Source organism: Parasteatoda tepidariorum, chromosome 4 (genome assembly GCF_043381705.1).
Source record: "Parasteatoda tepidariorum isolate YZ-2023 chromosome 4, CAS_Ptep_4.0, whole genome shotgun sequence".
NCBI classification, from domain to species: domain Eukaryota; kingdom Metazoa; phylum Arthropoda; class Arachnida; order Araneae; family Theridiidae; genus Parasteatoda; species Parasteatoda tepidariorum.
The window spans coordinates 280,761-302,354 of NC_092207.1; the positions used below are offsets into that span (position 1 = coordinate 280,761).

General features: G+C 34.4%; 1 protein-coding gene across 1 annotated transcript in view; it reads left to right on the forward strand.

The window, feature by feature from the left end:
* The window catches only part of LOC107450496 (Ryanodine receptor), a gene marked incomplete in the record, with an annotated part of 265,214 nt that overhangs the window by 26,643 nt on the left and 216,977 nt on the right, over positions 1–21,594 (forward strand). Inside the window, 9 exon segments of the mRNA XM_071180425.1 lie at positions 1,410–1,514; positions 4,643–4,741; positions 4,826–4,903; positions 5,121–5,196; positions 9,259–9,371; positions 10,688–10,793; positions 17,209–17,302; positions 17,454–17,528; positions 19,138–19,294. Coding sequence (XP_071036526.1) covers positions 1,410–1,514; positions 4,643–4,741; positions 4,826–4,903; positions 5,121–5,196; positions 9,259–9,371; positions 10,688–10,793; positions 17,209–17,302; positions 17,454–17,528; positions 19,138–19,294 — 903 coding nt within the window.

Sequence of the window (21,594 nt, forward strand, 5' to 3'; positions counted from 1 at the left end):
TTGAAATGTTAATTAAGGTGTCCACTTACATATTCGGTTAATAATTTTTATTTGTTTAAACAAAATTACTTTGTTACAATATAATATTCTAATACCAAAAAAAGTACTTACGTAGCGTGAAAATATCTTTTGTGATGTAACTCTTTCAAAAGTACATAAAAATGGTTACCAACAGGGGTGTACATGTAAATTTATTAAATACACCTTGTGCGCCACCTAGAAACCAAATCTAGAACCCGACACTCAAAATTTTTGCTCTGTTACAATCGTACCCTGTCACAATTGATCACACTCTCCCCTACTCTTCTATGATACTTCTTCTATGACTCTTCACACGCTAATGGGGAAAGTATTGCCATAAGTAGAGAGTTCTGATTTACGGAACCCGTTGTGAATTTCGATCGCCAGTAGTGCGCATTTCTACTCAAGGTCCGTCTTTTTCCATACAGTCAATTTAACTGCTGTTTTTGTTGCTACGGGCAGTTACTTTAATGATATTGCCTTACGTTATTTTACGCAAATTTAAAAAAAAAAACAGATTTATATGATTTTTCGTGTAATATATTTACCGGCATCATTTGTAAGTAGCAGTCAGGAGACCCTTAATCCATTAAAGAATACAAATGCATGAAATCAGTATATCCGGAATAATTTGTATTCATTAAATTGTCTTTTAGTAGCGGAATTTAAATTTTTCAAGTTTTACGCATTGATGTCAGCATGGCCCCATATCTACACCTTAATATTGATCCAAAATATTTAAACTGGACCACGTATTATATTTCCGGGTATTAGTGTACCCAACTAGAGAAAATAGTTTTAATCCTGTTAGGGGGCCCACAATGTGTCCCTATAGGTAATTATGTATGTAAATATATAATAGCTTTAAAATGAAGAAATTCGATGTCAATATTCTGCATTTCAACTTGGCCCTATATCTAACCTTAATATTGACCCATAATATATATATTAGACCACGAATTATATTACTGGGTAACAGTGTACCCTACCAAAAGAAATAATTATAGGCTTAATAGGGGCCCCACTATGTGTCTCTATAGGTTACTATATATTATATAGTGTTGGATAGCGTTAGAGTTAAAATCAAGTTTTAAATGAATTGAAAACCAAACATAGTCTTTAGAGAGCATTATAATCATGAGAAACGCTCCCTATCGAATCATCTACATAATTAATAATGAGTTCAGGTAAACATAAAAATGTTTTTTTTTTTTAAATGCAAACAAATTATTTCGGGGATTCATCCATTTTTGCGCAGTGATCAAATTATAATTTGTGTGCATGTTTGGAAATAATTTTTATCGGTATGTTTTATTGCTCGATGGAGGTGGAAAGAGGATATTTCAGCATCTTTCAATTAATAATTGTTTTCCTGTTTCTCTTTCCAGGATGATATGGTTTGTTTGCAATGCACCGCAACAGGAGAAAGAGTATGCCTGGCTGCAGAGGGATTTGGAAACCGGAACTGCTACCTTGAAAATATTGCCGACAAAGTATTTCAACATTCTCTCCCTCTATATCTTGTTCGAATAAAAATACTTTTTCAGCCACTCAACTTGAAATACATTTATTTTTAAAACGCTTAGTGGATGATGTTAATGAATTTTTTTTCAAATATTAATTCATTAATATAAATCATTAAGTATAGTTTTATATAGGAAAATAAAATTGTAATTATTTAACAAAAAGTAACTAAACTTGTTTTATCTTTGTTAACCAAAGCAGGAATTGACTGTAATTTTTCTTTCTTCATATCACTTGTTTTAAAGTAGATTACCCTCTCTCTCTGCGGATCCAAACATTGTCTCGAGCAGAATTCTTAACATGACGTTTCTCGTTAACCCTAAAGTGACGCTTGTTTCCCGTGGCGCATTTTTATAACTAAATAGTCGAGAAGACGAGCAGCTGGAATTGATAATCTATTTGATGAGAGAAGTGGTGGCTCAGGGAATAGAGCCTTCACCCTTCCTATGAGTTGAACCTGGTTCGAATCCCAGAGATGGAAGGTCCATATGAATTCCGCACTCAGCTCGCACCGACCACAGTGCTGACGCAAAATATCCGCAGTAACGGACGGATCATGAGTTAGAGCCCCTTTGCCGTCAGGCTAACCGTGAGCGGATTTAGAGGTTATTCCTCTTTGCGTAACGCAAATGCGGGTTAGTTCCACCAAAAATTCCTCCCTTCAGACATAGTCCTTTTCGAAGCTGATTTAGAGCTTCTTCACGTTCGAAGACAGGCCAGCTTTGCAAAATATTATAGCAAACTTTACAGCTGTGGCTTTCAAAAAAATACCTCAAAGTATCTTTGTAATTAGGAAAACCACCGGAGACTCAAGAAAAACAGCCCTTTTAAACTCAATAGCATTTTGAGACAAATGGCTTTGTCTCAAAATGCTATTGCTAATAATTTGGAACCACATTCTCTTCATTTCTGCATGACTCCAACAGAAGATTCTTCCAGGATTAATTTCGTTACATCGATAAAAACTTTACCGGAACATCTTAGACTCTTTGGAAATCATGAATATTATCCCTAGAAGTGACATTAAATTGTATACCGATAGCACTGACAATCTTGCGTGGCATTTATCTTGAAGCACCTCACAAAACCTTTACTCTTAGTCAACGTTACCCAGACTTCTATTCAGTTTATAGAAGTAAATTACCAGCAGTGGATACGGGACTTTAGAGAGAAAATAGACAATAGTGTACCTTAAAAGTAGAACAAAAAGAATTTTCTCAATACTACTCATATCATGCATGCCTCACTGTCGATTTTAGCGACACCTGTGCTAATTATCTAGGTTGTCACGGAAAAATTAAATTTTTTTTTAGAGATGATTAATCAATATTTCTTAACATATGTATATATTTTTTTAAATTTTGACACCTATCCAAAGACATGAAATTAATACCAAAGTTCTCTTGAGAATAAAAAAAATGTGAAAAATCATTAAAGTGTCCGCCAATTGATCCCCTCAAATGCAGTATTAAATATTAATTAGAAAGCAAAGGATAACATTGCCTATAACGGAAATAGACAATAGTGTACCTTACAATTAGGCCAAAGAGAATTTTCTCAATACTACTCATATCATGTATGCCTCACTATCGATTTTAGCGACACCTGTGCTTATTGTCTAGGTTGTCACGGAAAAATAAAAAAATTTTTTTAGAGATGATTAATCAATATTTCTTAACATATGTATATATTTTTTGAAATTTTGACACCTATCCAAAGACATGAAATTAATACCAAAGTTCTCTTGAGAATAAAAAAAATGTGAAAAATCATTAAAGTGTCCGCCAATTGATCCCCTCAAATGCAGTATTAAATATTAATTAGAAAGCAAAGGATAACATTGCCTATAACGGAAATAGACAATAGTGTACCTTACAATTAGGCCAAAGAGAATTTTCTCAATACTACTCATATCATGTATGCCTCACTATCGATTTTAGCGACACCTGTGCTTATTGTCTAGGTTGTCACGGAAAAATAAAAAAATTTTTTTAGAGATGATTAATCAATATTTCTTAACGTATGTATATATTTTTTGAAATTTTGACACCTATCCAAAGACATGAAATTAATACCAAAGTTCTCTTGTAAATAAAAAAAAAATTAAAAAATCATTAAATTGTCCGCCAAATGATCCCCTCAAATGCTGTATTAAATTTTAATTAGAAAGCAAAGGATAACATTCCACTCAATCCCTCCCACGAAAGAGCGCGTGCAGAATGGTGCAGACAACATCAGAATTGGACACAGCTTCAATGGGCTAATGTTCTCTTCACCGATGAGTCCAGAGTCTGTCTACAACCTGATTCTGGACGGTTATTGATATGGAGGGAGCCTGGAACCCGATACCATCCCAGCAACATTATCGAAAGGGACCATTATGCTGGTGGAGGACTCATGGTTTGGGCAGGGATCATGCAAGATCCTGCCTGTACCTTCCGCCTGTCCAGAGGTACAGGCAGGAGGTCCTAGAGCCCTATGTGCATCTTTTCAGGGGCGTTGTTGGCCCTAAGTTCATTTTTATAGACGACAATGCGCGACCACATAGGGCTCTTATGGTTGATGAGTATCTGGAAAGCCAGGATATTCAACGAATGGAATGGCCAACCAAATCCCCTGACCTGAATCCTACTGAACATGCTTGGGATGCTCTTGGGAGAGCTATTGCGATGCGCCAACCTCCTCCCAGAACCATTTTGGTGTTAAAAATTGCTCTGGTGGAAGATTGGGAGTCCACAAGTCCTCCTTAACTCCTTTATTAATAGCATGCATACTCGTTGTGCATGCTGTCTGTCTGTCAGGGGTGACCATACACCATACAAGAGACAACACACACTGTACAAGCCTCACTTTTATTGTCATCTTTTATCCTTAAGTTCAGACTACGTTGGATTTATCGGCCATAGGTCTTGCCAGTGAATGGCACTTTAATATTTGTTTTGTACACTTTATTATCATGGAATAAGCTATATCCATGCCAAATTTCATTTATTTATATTCAGTATTTTTTGAGATATTTGGGAAAATGTCTTCCATCTCTTAATTTTGTCCACCAGTGTATTTTATTCGTGAAAAGTGGTTTTTCTTTTCATTGTAGAACACTCCACCCGAAATGTCGTCTGCCGTTTTTGTCATTGAACAAGCCTTATCCGTCAGAGCTTTGCAGGAAATGGTCACAGCTATGCAGTCTGGATCTGTAAGTGCTCATTTCAAATGAAATATCGATCAGATTTATGACAGAATATGATGATGATATTTTTTTCTTCTTTCTTTTGAAAAGGGAAAGAGTACTCAATCAGGACACAGAACTCTTCTGTATGGTCACGCTGTGTTGTTGAGGCATGGAAACAGCAATATGGTAAGCCTCATTTTATGCTTCATCCTGACTCACATGCACTCCCTGGCCAAATTATGAGTCGCGTAAGAACAATAAAGCTGCATAGAGAGTATCACGTGATAATTAAGATTTTACATAGAATCTCAGAGTGCGTCTCATAAGTTGGCCAGTGACTATACTTTACTTGTTAACTAGTATATTTTAAGTGAATTGATAAGAGTTATTGTCTTATCTGCAGTACCTGGCTTGTCTCTCAACCAGCAGTTCAAATGACAAATTATCCTTTGATGTTGGCTTACAGGAACACAGTCAAGGTAAGATTCCTTTCTCTCGTTTAGTTAGAATAATTTTTAGGATGATTTTGCTCTTCAGTAAAGTGCCCGAGTCTAAGACATGCTGTTCTGAACACAAAACCACCCCATACGTATTTGGTAGAAACCTTTGCTTTTCTTTTATCATCATTTTTGATATAAGTCAGGATCTTAAAAAAAGAAGGCTTGACTGGTGTTTTGTTCATAAATATTTTGCCTCAAACAATTTAATGTTTGTAAAAATGCCCACTGAGGAATTTTTTTCGTCGCAGCCTATTAAACCCATATATGGCAACGTTACTTTTAAGAAGTAACGAGTAAAAGTACAAGTATTTTTAAGAAAAGTAACGGGTAAAAAGTTCTTATTTTAAAAAGTAACGAGTAAAAAGTACAAGTAAAAGTACAAGTACTGAACAAAAAAAGTAACGATTTAAAAGTACATTTCTAGGAAATCGAAAATTCAAAGTAACCTAAAATTTTATTGAATAATATTCTTATGTTCTTTAATGTTTTTGCAAAATTGTTGTTATTTATTTAATTATTTTTAATTTTGAAAGTTATGGACATTAATTTATTTTTAAATTCGGAAGAATATTATTATATAATTTTATAATATAATCGTATAATATAATTTTAAAATCAAATATAATTTTAATATCAAACTTTTTATGGATTTGCACGAAAAAGAAATTTTATCTATTGATTTTAATTTTTAGTTTATTATTTTTATTTATTTAAATTACCATTGATTTAAAATTGTTTTACTCTTTAGAAACGCGTTTTAAAAGCACAAACATAAACAAAGCAAACACGGGGTTTCAGATAGCTTTGTGATCTTTGAGCTAGTAAAAAATAATTGAATGTGCAGTATAAGTTGAAACAGAAGGTATTTAAACACGAAGTTAGCTGTGAATGCATATATATTGCACATTAATTTTATAAATTAAAAAAACATAAGCATTTTTTTTAATGTAATTTTTTCACTTTTTTTTTTTAGAAAGCTTACCGAGTTTTAGAAAAAAGTAACGATTTCATTCGATATTTCCGTTACAAATACTTGTACTTTTTCCCTGAAAAAGTAACGAAAGTACAAGTAAAAGTACTAAATTTAAAAAGTACCACTACAAAAATATAATTCCGTACTTTTTACTTGTACCGGCGGTACAAGTAACGAAAGTAAAAGTACTGCCATATATGATTAAACCTAAGTTAATGTTTATTATGACGATTACTAGTATTTATTATGTTTGTTATTTAGAGAGAGATTTTTTGCACGTTTTTTTAAAAAAAAATTTCGCCTGCATTCTATGGAAATGGGTCAAACCTCTAGATTATTTCACATATTTTAAGTTATATTAATAATAAAAATGCGTTTTGTTCACGGAAAAATTTCTTTACATTAGCGAGTTAAAATTCTTTTTTTAAATCTTGTAATTCTTGGGATTCCGCAAACTATAAAATGGCAATCCGAAGCTTTTGACGACCCTTCACTGTTTCATCGTGTTTGCACAAATTGTCATGGATCGTTCGAAGAATGTTTAAATGTGGTCATTCCGCACTCGTTTTCCTGATAAATAACTGCCAACTAAACTACGTCGCTTGCGGTCAGTTCAAAGTTATCTCGATAGGTAAACGTCTACCAGCAGTTCATAGAAAAATAAACAGCAATGTCTTAACAATACAAAATTAAAGTGAATAAGGAACGCGCGTGTATAAAATAAAAATGAACTGCCTTCCTTGGATTTAAGTCAGTTCTCTAGGCTAATACAGATCAATCCAGCACATTTATTTCCGTGTGAAATATTTTCATGATTCAGACATGTTTATGGTACGTGGAGGCCCTAGGGTTCACCTCACCATAAAGTGAACCCAGGTTCGAATCCCAGTGTTGTCTGGTCGATTCGAATTCTGCCACTATAATATACGCACCCACCTCAGTGACGTAAATGTATCCTCAGTGGTCGTAGATCGTAGGTTTGAATCAGGTTGTCGTAACCATGGGGGATTTTCATAGCTTTATTTCCCTGATAGCAAAATAAGGTTTGTTTTCACTCAGCAAAATCCTTTGAATGTAAACCTAAAAAGGTTTGTGATGCGGTTTGCGTGGAAACCTCTTAACCTTAAAACAAGATCTGTGACAATCTGCACATTGCCCTCATCCAAAACCTTGGAAAACAACCTTCTCTATAAAAACCTTAAATCGAGGTTGACTTGGGGTTTTCAAGCGTGAAAAAAAAAATCCTTTCATAAAGGTAGTCTGAAGGTGAAAATAATCTTAAATTTAGGTCATTATAAGGTTGCCTTAGTCTTGTATGCTCGGCTAAAATCCACCTTGTCACGAAATTATAACGGACAATGCCATTGGATCCTATCACTAGTGTAACGTCACCTGAAACGTCATGATGGACCTAAGTGACGAAACTTTTTGAAAAAGCTTTCAAAAATAATTTTTTAATCCCTTTGGGAGGAAAGGTTTGAAACTGCAATATTTGTGCTTTATTGTAAAAAGTGTTTAGTATAAACATTTTCGTGACAATCAAACAAAATTACCGAATGGGTCTTAGTTCGGATTTGATGGCTTCCACACACTTTTCAACTGTGTTCAAGAGTAACAGTAAACAGTGCGCATGCGTTGCCATGGCGACTGCTGTTTTTTTTCTTTTTATATTCACTAGCAGGCACTCTTAATGTATTTACATAACAATAATTTAAAGTATTATTACTATTAAAGTATAATGACTGGCTTGACGGTGATTTCAATATATGGGTCATTCTCACAAAAACAATCATTTTCATGTCCCCAGTATATTTTATGTTTGTTTTACAGCTTACGAAAAAAATAAAATTCAAGGAAAGTGTCCTTCAGAATGCAAGCTAACAAAAGAATAAAAGTAAAATTATCAATTTTTATTTTTTATTTATTTTAGGTAATTAAAATATACCAATATGTCATTCCCTCACTTGTCCCCACTGCTGATTTAAAAAAAGAAAAAAATTGTTTCTGAAATNGGTTAATCCGGCCCTGGTAACAGTAAACAGTGCGCATGCGTTGCCATGGCGACTGCTGTTTTTTTTTCTTTTTATATTCACTAGCAGGCATTCCTAATGTATTTACATAACAATAATTTAAAGTATTTTTACTATTAAAGTATAATGACTGGCTTGACGGTGATTTCAATATATACTGAAGAGCCAAAAAAACTGGTATACCTGCCTAATATCGTGTAGGATTCCCGCGAGCCTGCAGAAGTGCCGCAACACGACGTGGCATGGATTCGATCAATGTGCGAAGTAGTGCTGGAGATAATTGACACCATGAATCCTGCAGGGCTGTCCAAAAACCCCGTGGGAGTAAGAAGGGGTGGGGATATCTTCTGAACATCACGTTGCAAGGCATTCCAAATATCGCAGCGATGTCGTAGATTTGATGTGTTTACCAGATTTCAGATACTCACGGTATACTCGTGAAATGGTCGTACATGAAAATCCAAATTTCATTGCTATCTCGGAGATGCTATGTCCCCGTGCGCCGACTATCACACCACGTTCAAACTCACTTAAATCTGTATGACCTGGCATTGTAGCAGCAGTAACCGATGTAAGAACTGTGCTATAGACACTCGTTGTTTTATATACGCGTTGCCGATCGCAGCGATGTACTTTGATTGGCTCCATTTATTTGCATACCAGTTTTTTTGGCTCTTAAGTGTAAGTATGAATGATGAAGAAGGAAAAGTATGTCTTGAAACACGTACATAGACCAGGATGACAAACATCAATTGATGACAGTTTTTGCAACCCATGATTTGAAATGTTAATCCAGAAAGAAAAAGCATTTGACCAGTGATCTTAATGAGGCGAACACAGCTTTTTTGTCGATTTTTTATTATATTTATTTATTATATTTTTATTTTAATATATTATTATTATTTTTTTTAACAAAAATTTTTTCATTTATTTTTGTTTATTATTTATCATTAGTTTGATTATTTTTTTTTTTTGAAAAAAAACCTCCACTCGATTTTGTTGTCGAAAGACATTGAATAAAAGTGAATTGTTTTTAAGGGGAAGCGTGTTGGTTTACAATCCACCCGGGATCCAAACAAAGATCTGAAGGTGAAAAAGTTCGAGTGGGGGACGATCTCATTCTAGTGAGTGTAGCAACTGAAAGATATCTGGTGAGTTTCTTCTCTTTTATGACACACATTTTAGAACAGTGGGAGTCATAAAAAATAAATATAAATTTACATTTTTTTCTTAAAAATAGTTTTTAAAAAAATCATACTTAGAAACATTTCTGCCTTAAGTCTTTTTCCTATTTGATATTTTATATGGACTGCGGGACACTTGTTCGCTTTTGCTCACCATTGTTTCTCATTCATCATTGTTCCTATGATTGCCAAAATGTTCCTACATAAAATAATTGTAGATTCATATATGTTTGTGGTTATAAAATATTAACTTTAAAAGGGAAAAAAATATGAATGGGAAATAATCAATGGAGGAGCAGAGTTTTCTAGTTTAATTAAAATATATATTTAATTAAAAAAAATATGTATTTTTCGTATTTCTAAGTTTTTTCGAGTTAACATATTCGCTACTAGTGGGATAAGATCGGATGATTTTAAATTTTCTAAGAAAAAATAAAAAAGTAGAAAAGTAGAACAGAATATAAAGAACAGAGCTTTTCTCGAATGATATATTGTAAATAACAAAACAACAAATATCCTGATTAAATCTGAACAGCCTTTCGACTACCTAATTTCGAAATTATTTGTTGCTTGAATGGAGTTAATGGAGGAGATTTCGCAAATTTACGTTACCTTCCGTACATTCCCGTACGTAAGTGATTGCGCATGCGCCACTTCTGCTCAAATGCACATGCGACTGTGAAAAAATATCAAACTTATATAAAAGAAAGTAAGAGAATCCGCAAAATTCCGCAGGTTAAAAACGCTATAGAATATCATTTAACTTTGACCATAAAATCAAAACAAACATTTACAATGGACGCAGACGATTTCTACAAAAGGACATACGACTCAAGATACTTTGCTCTGCTTAAAACTGCGGTTCTGTGAGCAGAACAGAGTGACAGATTTTGATGAATTTAGCGATAAAGAACATTGTTATTTTTTAGATTAGTGGACGAAGAGAGAAGAAATCTCCATGAGGTCCACCCATAACCATAACTTACAGTAATTTAAACTACACTAAGTTAGTAGTAGTATAGCACGGTTCAATTCCAAATTTCATTTGTACTTCAAATTCGCATTCCAAGTCCAGGTTTGAAGATCGGCTTAAACAGCATTTAACAGCTGTAAACAGTGTGCTCGTAGCGTTAATGAAGCCAACGCAACGTAAAGATATGCAGCATCTGAAATGAACGCGATCATGCGCAGTTGTTTCAAACCATTCATACGGAAGGTAACGTTAAAGTGCGAAATCTCTCTAATGTCATCTAATGTCACCTAATGAACATGTGGGTGTTTAGCACACAGCTCGAGAAGGAACGGAAACGATAGTGAATGCCAGCTTTCACCTTACTCACTGGTCTGTTGCCCCATTTGGTACTGGAGCCAGCCGTGTCAAATCCGTAGGTAGGTTTCTCTCATTTTATCTCTCATTATACCCTTGTTAGACAAAAAATGGCCTGTGAATCCATTATTGGACACGCCTCAACAGTTTTTGTTTTCAACTATGATAAACTATTTGTGACACTTGCATCAGGTATTTTCAAGTGTTCACTAGTGTTCGGGTGCAATTTAGCCAGGACCTTATCCAGACTTCATTTCACGAGATCATACATGATATGATCATATATACAATTGTAGATCATACATTGTATGATCATATATACAATTGTGGATCATACATTGTATGATCATATATACAATTGTAGATCATACATTGTATGATCCTATATACAATTGTAGATCATACATTGTATGATCATATGTACAATTATAATTGTATAACTTTGTCTAGATATACGTCCCGTAGTAGATGAATCGTAAAGACGCAGTTCCCTGTAAAACACCGAAGTCTAGACATCATACATGATATGATGTCTAGATATGATGTCATGATATGATGACACGATATGATGTCATGATATGATGACACGAGATCATACATGATATGATCATATATACAATTGTAGATCATACATTGTATGATCCTATATACAATTGTAGATCATACATTGTATGATCATATGTACAATTATAATTGTATAACTTTGTCTAGATATACGTCCCGTAGTAGATGAATCGTAAAGACGCAGTTCCCTGTAAAACACCGAAGTCTAGACATCACTAGCTGCCGTCAGTAAGCGGATGGGTGACCACCCTGATCAGTGACCACTCTGACCGAGGGTGTGTTGGTATGGGTCCTCGTTAAACTGTTCTACCGTAAAGTGATCGACTTCGCACGCAGGTCGTCGGGAAACCAAAACAGGAGAGCTATCCCCTCTGCAGAAGATCAAAATGGCATGTCTTCGGATCATCCTCAGGAATGCTTCCCAGACCGGCGCCAATAGCTCATTGTGCAGCTCGAGTGTGATGTAAATAAAGTACCTACCTATCGTCCAGATATACAAAACAAAAACAATAACAAATAAGTTGGCATTTGAATACCTTTCATTGCAGGTTTAACAAAAAAAAATATCCTGAATAAATTAGTTTCATTTTGATCGATATTTATAATTTAAAAACTTTTTCTACCACTTCTTTTTTTATTACAAAAATCGAAAAGAATAAATAAGCATTAAATAAATTTTTTCAATGGAGATATCATTGGATAAGTGAATTTTATAATTGTGATCTACGATTTTTTTCGATTTGCTTTAAGTAATTTTTTTTTAAACAAATATAGCAAAATATGCAAAAAGTGGCAGTAACATTAAGGGGATCAAAGTTTTCATCTTTCTTCTTTTTCGAACCCTGTTTTCCAGATTATGGCTACCTTCCCATATTTCGAAAGTCGAGAATCAGAAATCATCGAAAATTAACGTATATAAAAATTAATTAACATATTTATGGTTAGGACCCATTGGATTGAGACTGACTCATTGGCTTCGAACCAATCGGATGAGTACTTGAAAATCTGATTATTAGTTTAAAAGTTATTCTTCAACAATATCGTACATTTTTTGCAAAATTTCTCAATGTTAATCGTTTCCCTCACCAATTTTTTTAAAGGAAAAAAAAATGCACAAAATCAACATATTTTTTTCTTTTATTAATAAATACAGGGAACTAAAATGAAACATAATGTACAAGTTTTGAGATGAAATTTTAATTTTATGTTTAAAAAGATATTTCATTTACCATCCGTTGACTATCCCAAATGATCTCGGGTCAAATGAAAAAAGTTAAATATGAGTCTTTGTATGTGTTCACATCTTCATCGTCTGCATTACTTTCACTTTCGCTAGCGAACGCCATTTTTTTTTTTACTCTTTTTGAAGTTATACTTCTTATGCAACTTCCAACAAGGTTGCGTTAAACGTTTAACGCTGCATTTTTATTGGCCGGGAAATCACGTGGTAGGATCCAGTTTTCCCTCATTCATTTCCATATTGTTTTGGTTCTCACTAGCATAAAAATAATAAAAGTCATAAAAGTATTGTTTTTCTATAAATATTTTTTTAGTTTGTTTTGATACACATATAATTTAATAGGGTAGTATTTTTTATTTTCAAATTTAGTGGATAACAATTGTAAAAAATGATTGAAAACAATCCCACGGACAATGCGACGGATTTAAGGTTATGTCAAGGTACGTATATCAATTGATTGTTTCTCTTCTGAAATTACATTATGACGCATTCACATACATTATTAATACAGATACATTATCGAGGGCGAGACGATGAGGCAACCACAAGCACTTCCACTGGTTCAAGAGGTCCACGAGGGAAAAATGCACAATATTAGTGTGATTACAGAGCATGGAAGCGAGCGTAGCAGGAAAAAGAGTCGTTGAATAGAACTAGTGATCCTTCTACGACTGCTGATTCTTCTACAATTAACGTCGCAGGTTGCGAAGTTTAACTTCTTCCGCGCGGAGGGACTCCACGCACTGTAAATTCATCCACCCTTGTATATACAATTGTACAAAAAACGTCTGCAGCCCCACGAACAGCAAAACTCTCGAACAAAACTTGGTAAACTTCCAATCACTGCAGATTACTATTAGTTTTTTGTTTTGCTTCTTGTCGAGTCAAAACGGGATGAAACAAGACGTATTCTGCTGTGTCCGAGTTTACTCGGGATTATAAATATTTGCAATATATACTACATACCCGAATTAACTCGGGATAAGCAGGGAATTTCCCAGTTTTTGTAGAGAGAAAAATGGAATGCGAGTTGGATTATTAATTTTTTGAGAGAAATTTAATTACAAATGGAAAGCTATCAAACGCAATATCACAGTGGCGTAAATACACACACAGAGGCGAGGGGAGAAAGCATGATCCAGAATTAATACACTTTAGGGGTGCACAACCTGCTAGCTTTTGATGTGGCAGCAACGAAATACAATAGTAATAATAAAATATTTTAATTTTTTTGAAGAAAAAAAAATGTAAACTATGAATTTCTCATTTTAGTTTTTGACGCGCCAAATCTAAATCAATGTAGTTTTTCCATCGCTTCTTTTTCGGCGATTACCGCTACCAATTTCCAAAGTTTTAAAAATTTCAATATTTTTAATACGGCAAAACTACGATGCGTTATTTTCGAACTTTCGCTCTCGATGCTCTTTATGTGTGTCTATTTCGTAGTGACTTTCCGATTTCATGTTTTCAAAAGCTATTGCAACCTGTTTCTTAAATACGATCTTATAACGAATCCTGGATTCTGCAAATAATAACCACTATTAACGAGTTCTTATTTGCGTCAATTTTATCGTAAATCCAAGGCTAAGGTTTGTTTTCGGCACTGCGCATGGTTTTGAAAATCCCAATATTTTTAATATGTTACTGCTAATGGCAGAAATGGGTGGTTGTTGACTTCCACAGGTAAATGTTAACAATCACATAGTCGTCTTAAATGTCCGAAATACATCCTGGGTCTAGTTAAGTGCCCGGTATACACCTTGTGTTTTTTTAAGGCTCAGTGCCCAGTATGCATTTAACTAGTACTCCGAACACTTATCTTTCTCCTAATTTATCCTCAGAAGATATTAAAATATCGAATAAATATAATATCAACGAATAAATCAATATCACTTCGGATATAACAAATATTTCGAACATTCACCAAAGCGACTACGTGATTGTTGACATTCTCTTGATTTCGATCATTCACTCTAACATTAATACGAGACTCGAATCGTGCATTTAAATGTGCGCTTTCTTTGCGCACTTCACAATTTTAATTTTGATACCAATCACTGCAACGCTTTTTACCGGGGTTTCGAAAATTCTGACATTTTTATCTCGGATTTTTGAATCAGACATTTTAATCATAACCTTTGACGTGCCTTATTTTATATGGCTTCCTTGCCAGTCCATGTTTTGTCTCTTTTTATTTAAAAAAAATTCGATCTCTTTAATACAATATCATAGGAGCCGCGATGGCTCAGGGGATAGAGTGTTCGCCCTCCACTGCGGCGAACCGGGTTCGAATCCCAGTCGATACGAATTCCGCATCAGGCTTGCACCGATCACAGTGCTGACGTGAAACATATTCAGTGGTAGACGGATCATGGGTTAGAGTCCCCTTGCCGTCAGGCTAACCTTGGGAGGTTCTCGTGGTCTTCCTCTCCATGTAACGCAAATGCGGGTAGGCTAAATAAAAAAGTTCTCCGCAAAGGCAAACTTCTCCCAATACTCAATCAAGGAGTTCCCTTGTCTTCTAGATTGGGTTCAAAATGACATGGCTGTGGAGTTGAACATTAGTAGTCGTAAACCCATAAAATTGGTTTCAACGATTATTATAAAATAAAAAATACAATATCATAGCAAAACCCAAAATTCGAATGCGGGTTTTTGAACTGTTTACTGTGAATGAAATTCATTTCCAATTTATTTGTGTCTTAAAAGAGTGTTTTAAAAACATTTATAAAAAAACATTTTAAAACATTCATAAAATCTCCTTAATCTGATAATTTAGCAAACATAAATGTCATAAAGTCAAGGTTAGAGCTAAAATGCGTTTTATTTAAAATCATTTTAGACCAATTCAATCTCTTTGATTAAAATATTTAATTCGCATTTATGTTGCTCTGTAGAATATTCATCCATTTTTTTTACTTTAATTTAAAGACATTTTAGTTAATTTATTTAAAAATGCACTTTTGTATTACGTTATGTGATAAAAAATAACCATCACTTTTTCCTAATATTCCTATTTTTTTTCTTCAATAAATCTATTTTTTGATAAAAGGGAAATATTTTTATTTCCTACATAAATTTTTCCTATTTTTATATAACTTTTTGGTATTCTCCGCCTTTGAATGAATTTTAACGTTTGAAAGAATTCAATTTTATTATGCAAATATGTTACTAAGTTGACTGATAAGAAAAAAAATAGCAATGATGTTTACTTTAAAATTACCATAATTAACATGTCTGAATACTTGGGCACGCAGCCCTTCAGTCAAAAAAGGTAAAGTATGTCTACTATATGAATTACAATAAAAATATTTTTATAAGACTTTTTCAAACTCACTCTACAAATAAAACCAACCCTTCACTAAACTTTTGATATAATTATTGTAAGATAGTGAGTTATTTTCTGATATCTTTAAGATAAATTTCATTTCAAAGTGGTAAATCGGTAAGTACCAATTTCGAACTTTTTCTAAATTCCGCCTTTCCATCGCAATTATTAATTCCTTAACAATTAATATCAAAATAATTTAAATTAGAATAGATCAATTAAAATAAAATGAATGATCTTCAATGTGATAGAATGTCTCTTCATTGTGTTCTTGTTTCATATAAGAATTTAAAAAAAATTATGAGTTAAATCTAAGATCGGGCGGATTTATAAATCTCGCAGGAAAGAGGGGCCGAGGGATCTCCCCCGGGGTGTCACGCCCCAGAGGCAGACCCCCTACTAGATGGCTCAACGACATCGAAAATGATTTGAAAACAATAAAGATTAGAAATTGGAAGGGTGTTGTCTTGAATGGGAGGCAGTGAAGTTGAGGCAGGCAACGCCTACAAAGGGCTGTTGCGCTGACAAAGAGGAAAAAGAAGGGGAGGGACGCAACTGAGTTAACGTACGCCACTGCAATATCATACAAAAAATAGATCAAAATAAAAGAAATAGTGCGTGGAGTCCCTCCGCGCGGAAGAAGGTTAACTTCGCAACCTGCGACGTTAATTGTAGAAGAATCAGCAGTCGTAGAAGGATCACTAGTTCTATTCAACGACTCTTTTTCCAGCTCCGCTCGCTTCCGTGCTCTGTAATCACAGTAATATTGTGCATTTTTCCCCCGTGGACCTCTTGAACCACTGCTTGTGGTTGCATCATCGTCTCGCCCTGGAAAATGTATTTGTATTAATAATGTATGTGAATGCGTCATAATGTAATTTCAGAAGAGAAACAATCAATTGATATTCACAAGAGACGTACCTTGACATAACCTTAAATCCGTCGCATTGTCCGTGGGATTGTTTTCACTCATTTTTTACAATTGTTATCCACTGAATTTGAAACTAAAAAAATACTACCCTATTAAATTGTATGTGTATCAAAACAAACTAAAAAAATATTTACAGAAAAACAATACTTTTATTATTTTTATGCTAGTGAGAACCAAAACAATATGGAAATGAATGAGGGAAAACTGGATCCTACCACGTGGTTTCCCGGCCAATAAAAATGTAGCGCTAAACGTTGAACGCAACCTTGTTGGAAGTCGCATAAGAAGTATAACTTCAGTAAAAGAAATTTTGAAACTTAGCGAGCTGTTGAAAGTGTCACCTGGGGGTGCTAGTTGCAGATGGATGACGTGTGAGAAGTTGAGCGATCTAAAACTTTTCATTTCTTCCGATAGGTTATGTGTTTGGAGGAGAAGTTCTCAGATTCTTCCATGGTGGTGACGAATGTTTGACTATTCCTCCGACGTGGGCAGATGCACCCGGGCAGAAGTAAGTTGGACTCACTCATTCAAAACATCTTTACCTGAAAGAACATTCTCGATTCTCACAAATAATCTTCCATATTGGAAGCTTCAGTTATCAGATGTATTACATATGAATCCCGATGTAGCATTAAAATTCTTGTCTTATATTATTGTAGTATGGTCGTCTATGAAGGTGGAGCTGTTCTGAGTCAAGCGAGATCACTTTGGCGGTTGGAATTGATTCGGACAAAGTAAGTCTCTCTTGTTCAGTAAACAATTCTGGTGGGTTGGACACCGTGTCCAAGAGGTCGAGGGTTAGATCCCCGCCCGTAAATGGTGACTGCTGCACGATCTGCAGAGTCACAAAGTCCTCCACATGCCCATAACAAATCATACTACTGAGGGGTCCAGGAGTTTTCTTGTCTTCTGGATGGGTTCAAAATGACGAGGCTGCAGAGTTAAACATGAGTCGCCGTAATCCCAAAATATAAAATAAAATAAAGTAAGAAGAAGGGCAGAGTCGTGGTGGCTCAGGGGATTGAGCATTCGCCTTCCATGAAGGAGAACCGAGTTCGAGTCCCAGAGATGGTTGCTCGAATTCCGCATCCGGCTCACACCGACCACAGTGCTGACGCAAAATATTTTCAGTGGCAGACAGATCCCTAGTCATCTGTCTAACCGTGGGAGGTTTTCGTGGCTTTCCTCTCCATGTAACGCAAATTCGGTTTAGTTCCATCGAAAATTCCTTCACGAAGGCAAATTTTTCCCAATATTTGATCCAGGAGTTCTCCCGTCTTCTGAATTGGGTTCAAAATGACAAGGCTGCGGAGTTGAACATTAGTAGCGTCGTAAACCCAAAAAATTTGGTCGGCAGTTCAACGACGAGTATGAAATGAAATAAAATAAGAAGGAGCCTGTAAAAACTTTAAATTGCTCAATACCATCTTTGCAGTGGTAGATAAGAGTAGTCAGTGAAGTATAAGCAATAAATATGTGCTAACTTCATATGTTATTTCTTAATGTAAATCTCACTTCTCAAAAAGGAAACTCTATAGAGTTCATTGATAAAATGAAGAATCTTTCCACTGTACATAATATTTTCAACTAACAAAACCAATAATGCATCACAAAATTTGTGTTTAATCATGTTCATAAAATTGATTTGTTACATCTGAAGTGTTTATTATATTAATGATAGTAAATGAATTAGATTGCTTCAAATTAATAGGCATTACTTTAAAAAGGAATATGTCTTGAACTGTCATAACCAACTGAAATAATTTGAATGTTCCGGAGATGGTTAAAGATTTCCCGTCTAATAAATAATAAGACAAATTGAAAGCACGTGTTTTTTCGGCTATTATCAAACACATTTTTAATCTTCAATTTTTATATTTCGTCGTTCCATTTAGGGTAATTTTGCCCTGTAAAATAATTAAAAATGGGTCTATGGAAGAAAATATTACATCTTTAAAAATAACCTTTACAATATATCATAGAGGCTCAGGGGAGAGAGCGTTCACTTTCCAATTAATGTGAACCAAGTTCGAATTCCAGCGATGGCCGGTTGATTCGAATTCCGCACCCGGCTCGCACCGACCACAGTGCTGAAGTAAGATATTTTCAGTGGCAGACCGATCCCTTGCCGTTTGTCCAACCGTGGGAGGTTTTCGTGGTTTTCCTCTCAACGTAACGCGAATGCGGGTTAGTTCCATCATTGATTCAAATATTAGCATATTGAGAAGATTTACCACAGAAGGAAAAACTTCTTTAAGTTATATATTTTTATCTTAAGTTATATAAAATATTTTTAGTAAAGTAAATTATAGTAATACATATATATTTGTTTTCTTTTAATAGGTGGGCTGGAGGTTTCATAAATTGGGGTTACCCTTTACGAATCCGACACATCACAACTGGGAGGTATTTAGCCTACAACGATAACAAAGAAGTGTACCTCGTCAACAAAGATCAAGCAACTGTGGCAGCCACAGCATTCGGTCTGAGACACACCAAAGTATACACTCAAGTTTCTTATAAACTTTTTTTGTTCTTACAATAAGTATATTACATAATTTGCCGACATAGTGGTTGCTGTACTGGACTACGGGGTCAGTGGTTGTGGGTTCGAATCCCACCGTAAGCTTGGATGTCCTTTCCTTTATGTGAATGTAACCCGAAACGGGTTTTGTGGTTGTATGACTCCACCTCCATCTAGATGGCAACACATTTTTAAAATTTTTACTCCTTGAATCTTTTGTTGTTTTATTTTTCTAAAGTTTTCTTAGTTCCGCAGTGGACTGATCGTTAAGACACGGTTCCCAGCAGATCACCGAATTCAAGCATCACTGGCTACGGTCAGTGTGCGGGTGGGTGACCACTTGGATCAGTCTGCGTAGGGACCGAGGGTGTGCGGTATTGGTCCTCGTTAAACTGTTTACCGTAAAGTGCTCAACTTCGCGTGCAGGTCGTCGGGCTACCGAAGCGGGGGTGCCATCCCCTCCGCAGAGGATCAAAATTGTGATGGCATGTCTTCGAATCATCCTCCGGGATGTTTCCCAGACCGTCGCCAATAGCCCATTGTGCAGCTCTAGTGCGACGTATATTAACAACAACAACAACTAAAGTTTTCTTAATTGGCAATTTATATTTTATTTATATATAGATTTGGCAATTTATATTTTATTTTGATGTTGTTATTCTAACTGTAACTTTATCTTTCATTATTTATTTTTCACATATGTGGGCGTCTCTTTACTCAGTGCACTTTTAAATTCCGATGGTTTGTCTTTAATTTTTCTTTGCATTTATATACATTTCAATTTTTAAAATTACTTTTTCTTATTTAGTTTTTCCATTATGGGGCCTCGGGGCTTTTGGTTTCACCACTGACAACAAAAAGGCTCCTGTATAATAGCAGGCAGAGTGTTTTTTGTCCTTAAAATTTTTGTCGCTTTCTGCTAGAATTGTATTTTTGACTTACTAAATTAAAATAATACAAATTTTGGTTTAGCTGCTTTAAGCACTTTTCTATTTTGATTTACTATTTTGATTTATTATTTTAAATGTTACTTACTTTTTTTGTCTTTTTCAGAATTTGTAAATTAGTTTCCTTCTTTGATTAGTGTAAACACATACTTAGTATTTAAAAACATTTTCTAAAAGAATGTAATTTGTTATATGCCAAATTTGGAGCACACCACAGAAGACTTTTGTTCTATTTCGATTCTTAAACAACCCTTTTTTTTATCGTGAATAATATTTATAGGTTGAAACCTCATTTAGAATGTTAAGGAGAAAAACTTGAATGTTGTTTACATTGAAGAAAAATAAATTTGATCAAATTAATAAAATATTCTAGATAGGAATATTTTCCGTTTAAATTTTCACTGATACATAAAGGAATTGAACGTATGGAATATCTACATTCTCGGGCCAAGTTATTAGACGCACTATAAGATTCTATGCAAAATCTTAATTATCAGGTGATATTTTACACTTTTACAGCTTTATTACTTTTATGTGACTGAAACCGGTTTGCACTTGCTTAATTTCGTGTATCAGTTGGTTAAATTAAACGATATATAATATAAATTAGATGATATATTATATAAATATAGAATATTTATTATATCAATCGTTATATTAGTATATTATCTATAATAATTAGATCCAATTATTAGATGTATTGTAATTTTTGAATAATTACAGGATTTGCACGAGTTTATAGGCAATGCTTTTATACTTTAACATACAAGTAATGGGTTTTTATTCAGGAGAATTTTCATTTGCTTCCTGTTTGTATTTATTTTTAACGTATTACATTACAATGTTAAACAGTTGATACAGGAGGGTAAGCAAATACAATCTAGTTTCATCCGAATAAAAACAATACAGCTGTAATAGTATCACCTGATAATTAACCTGATAATTACCTGATAATTATTTTACATAGTCTTGTAGTGCGTCTGATAATAAGTGACTGTAATTAGATATTTTGTTTTTGTTTTGTTGAAGCGTTATTAAATTAATTTTTTTTGTCCCTCCTTCCTCTAAAGGTTTCAATTGTCTTCTGAGGGATCGAGCTCTGCCCTATAAATGTTCTAAGAGTAATCTTTATGACGAGGTAGATGAAGTGAAAACCTTTTTAATTTTATCGATAAAAGTTTCAGTAGAAAAATAGACGATCCCTGCGGCAGAATAGCGGCGACATTGTCGCAGAACGTTACAGAGTTCATACAGAATGATTTCTACAGAAATTTACAACGTAATCTTCGTAAAATTTACGTAAAATCGTATTTAGATAATCACGTTTTG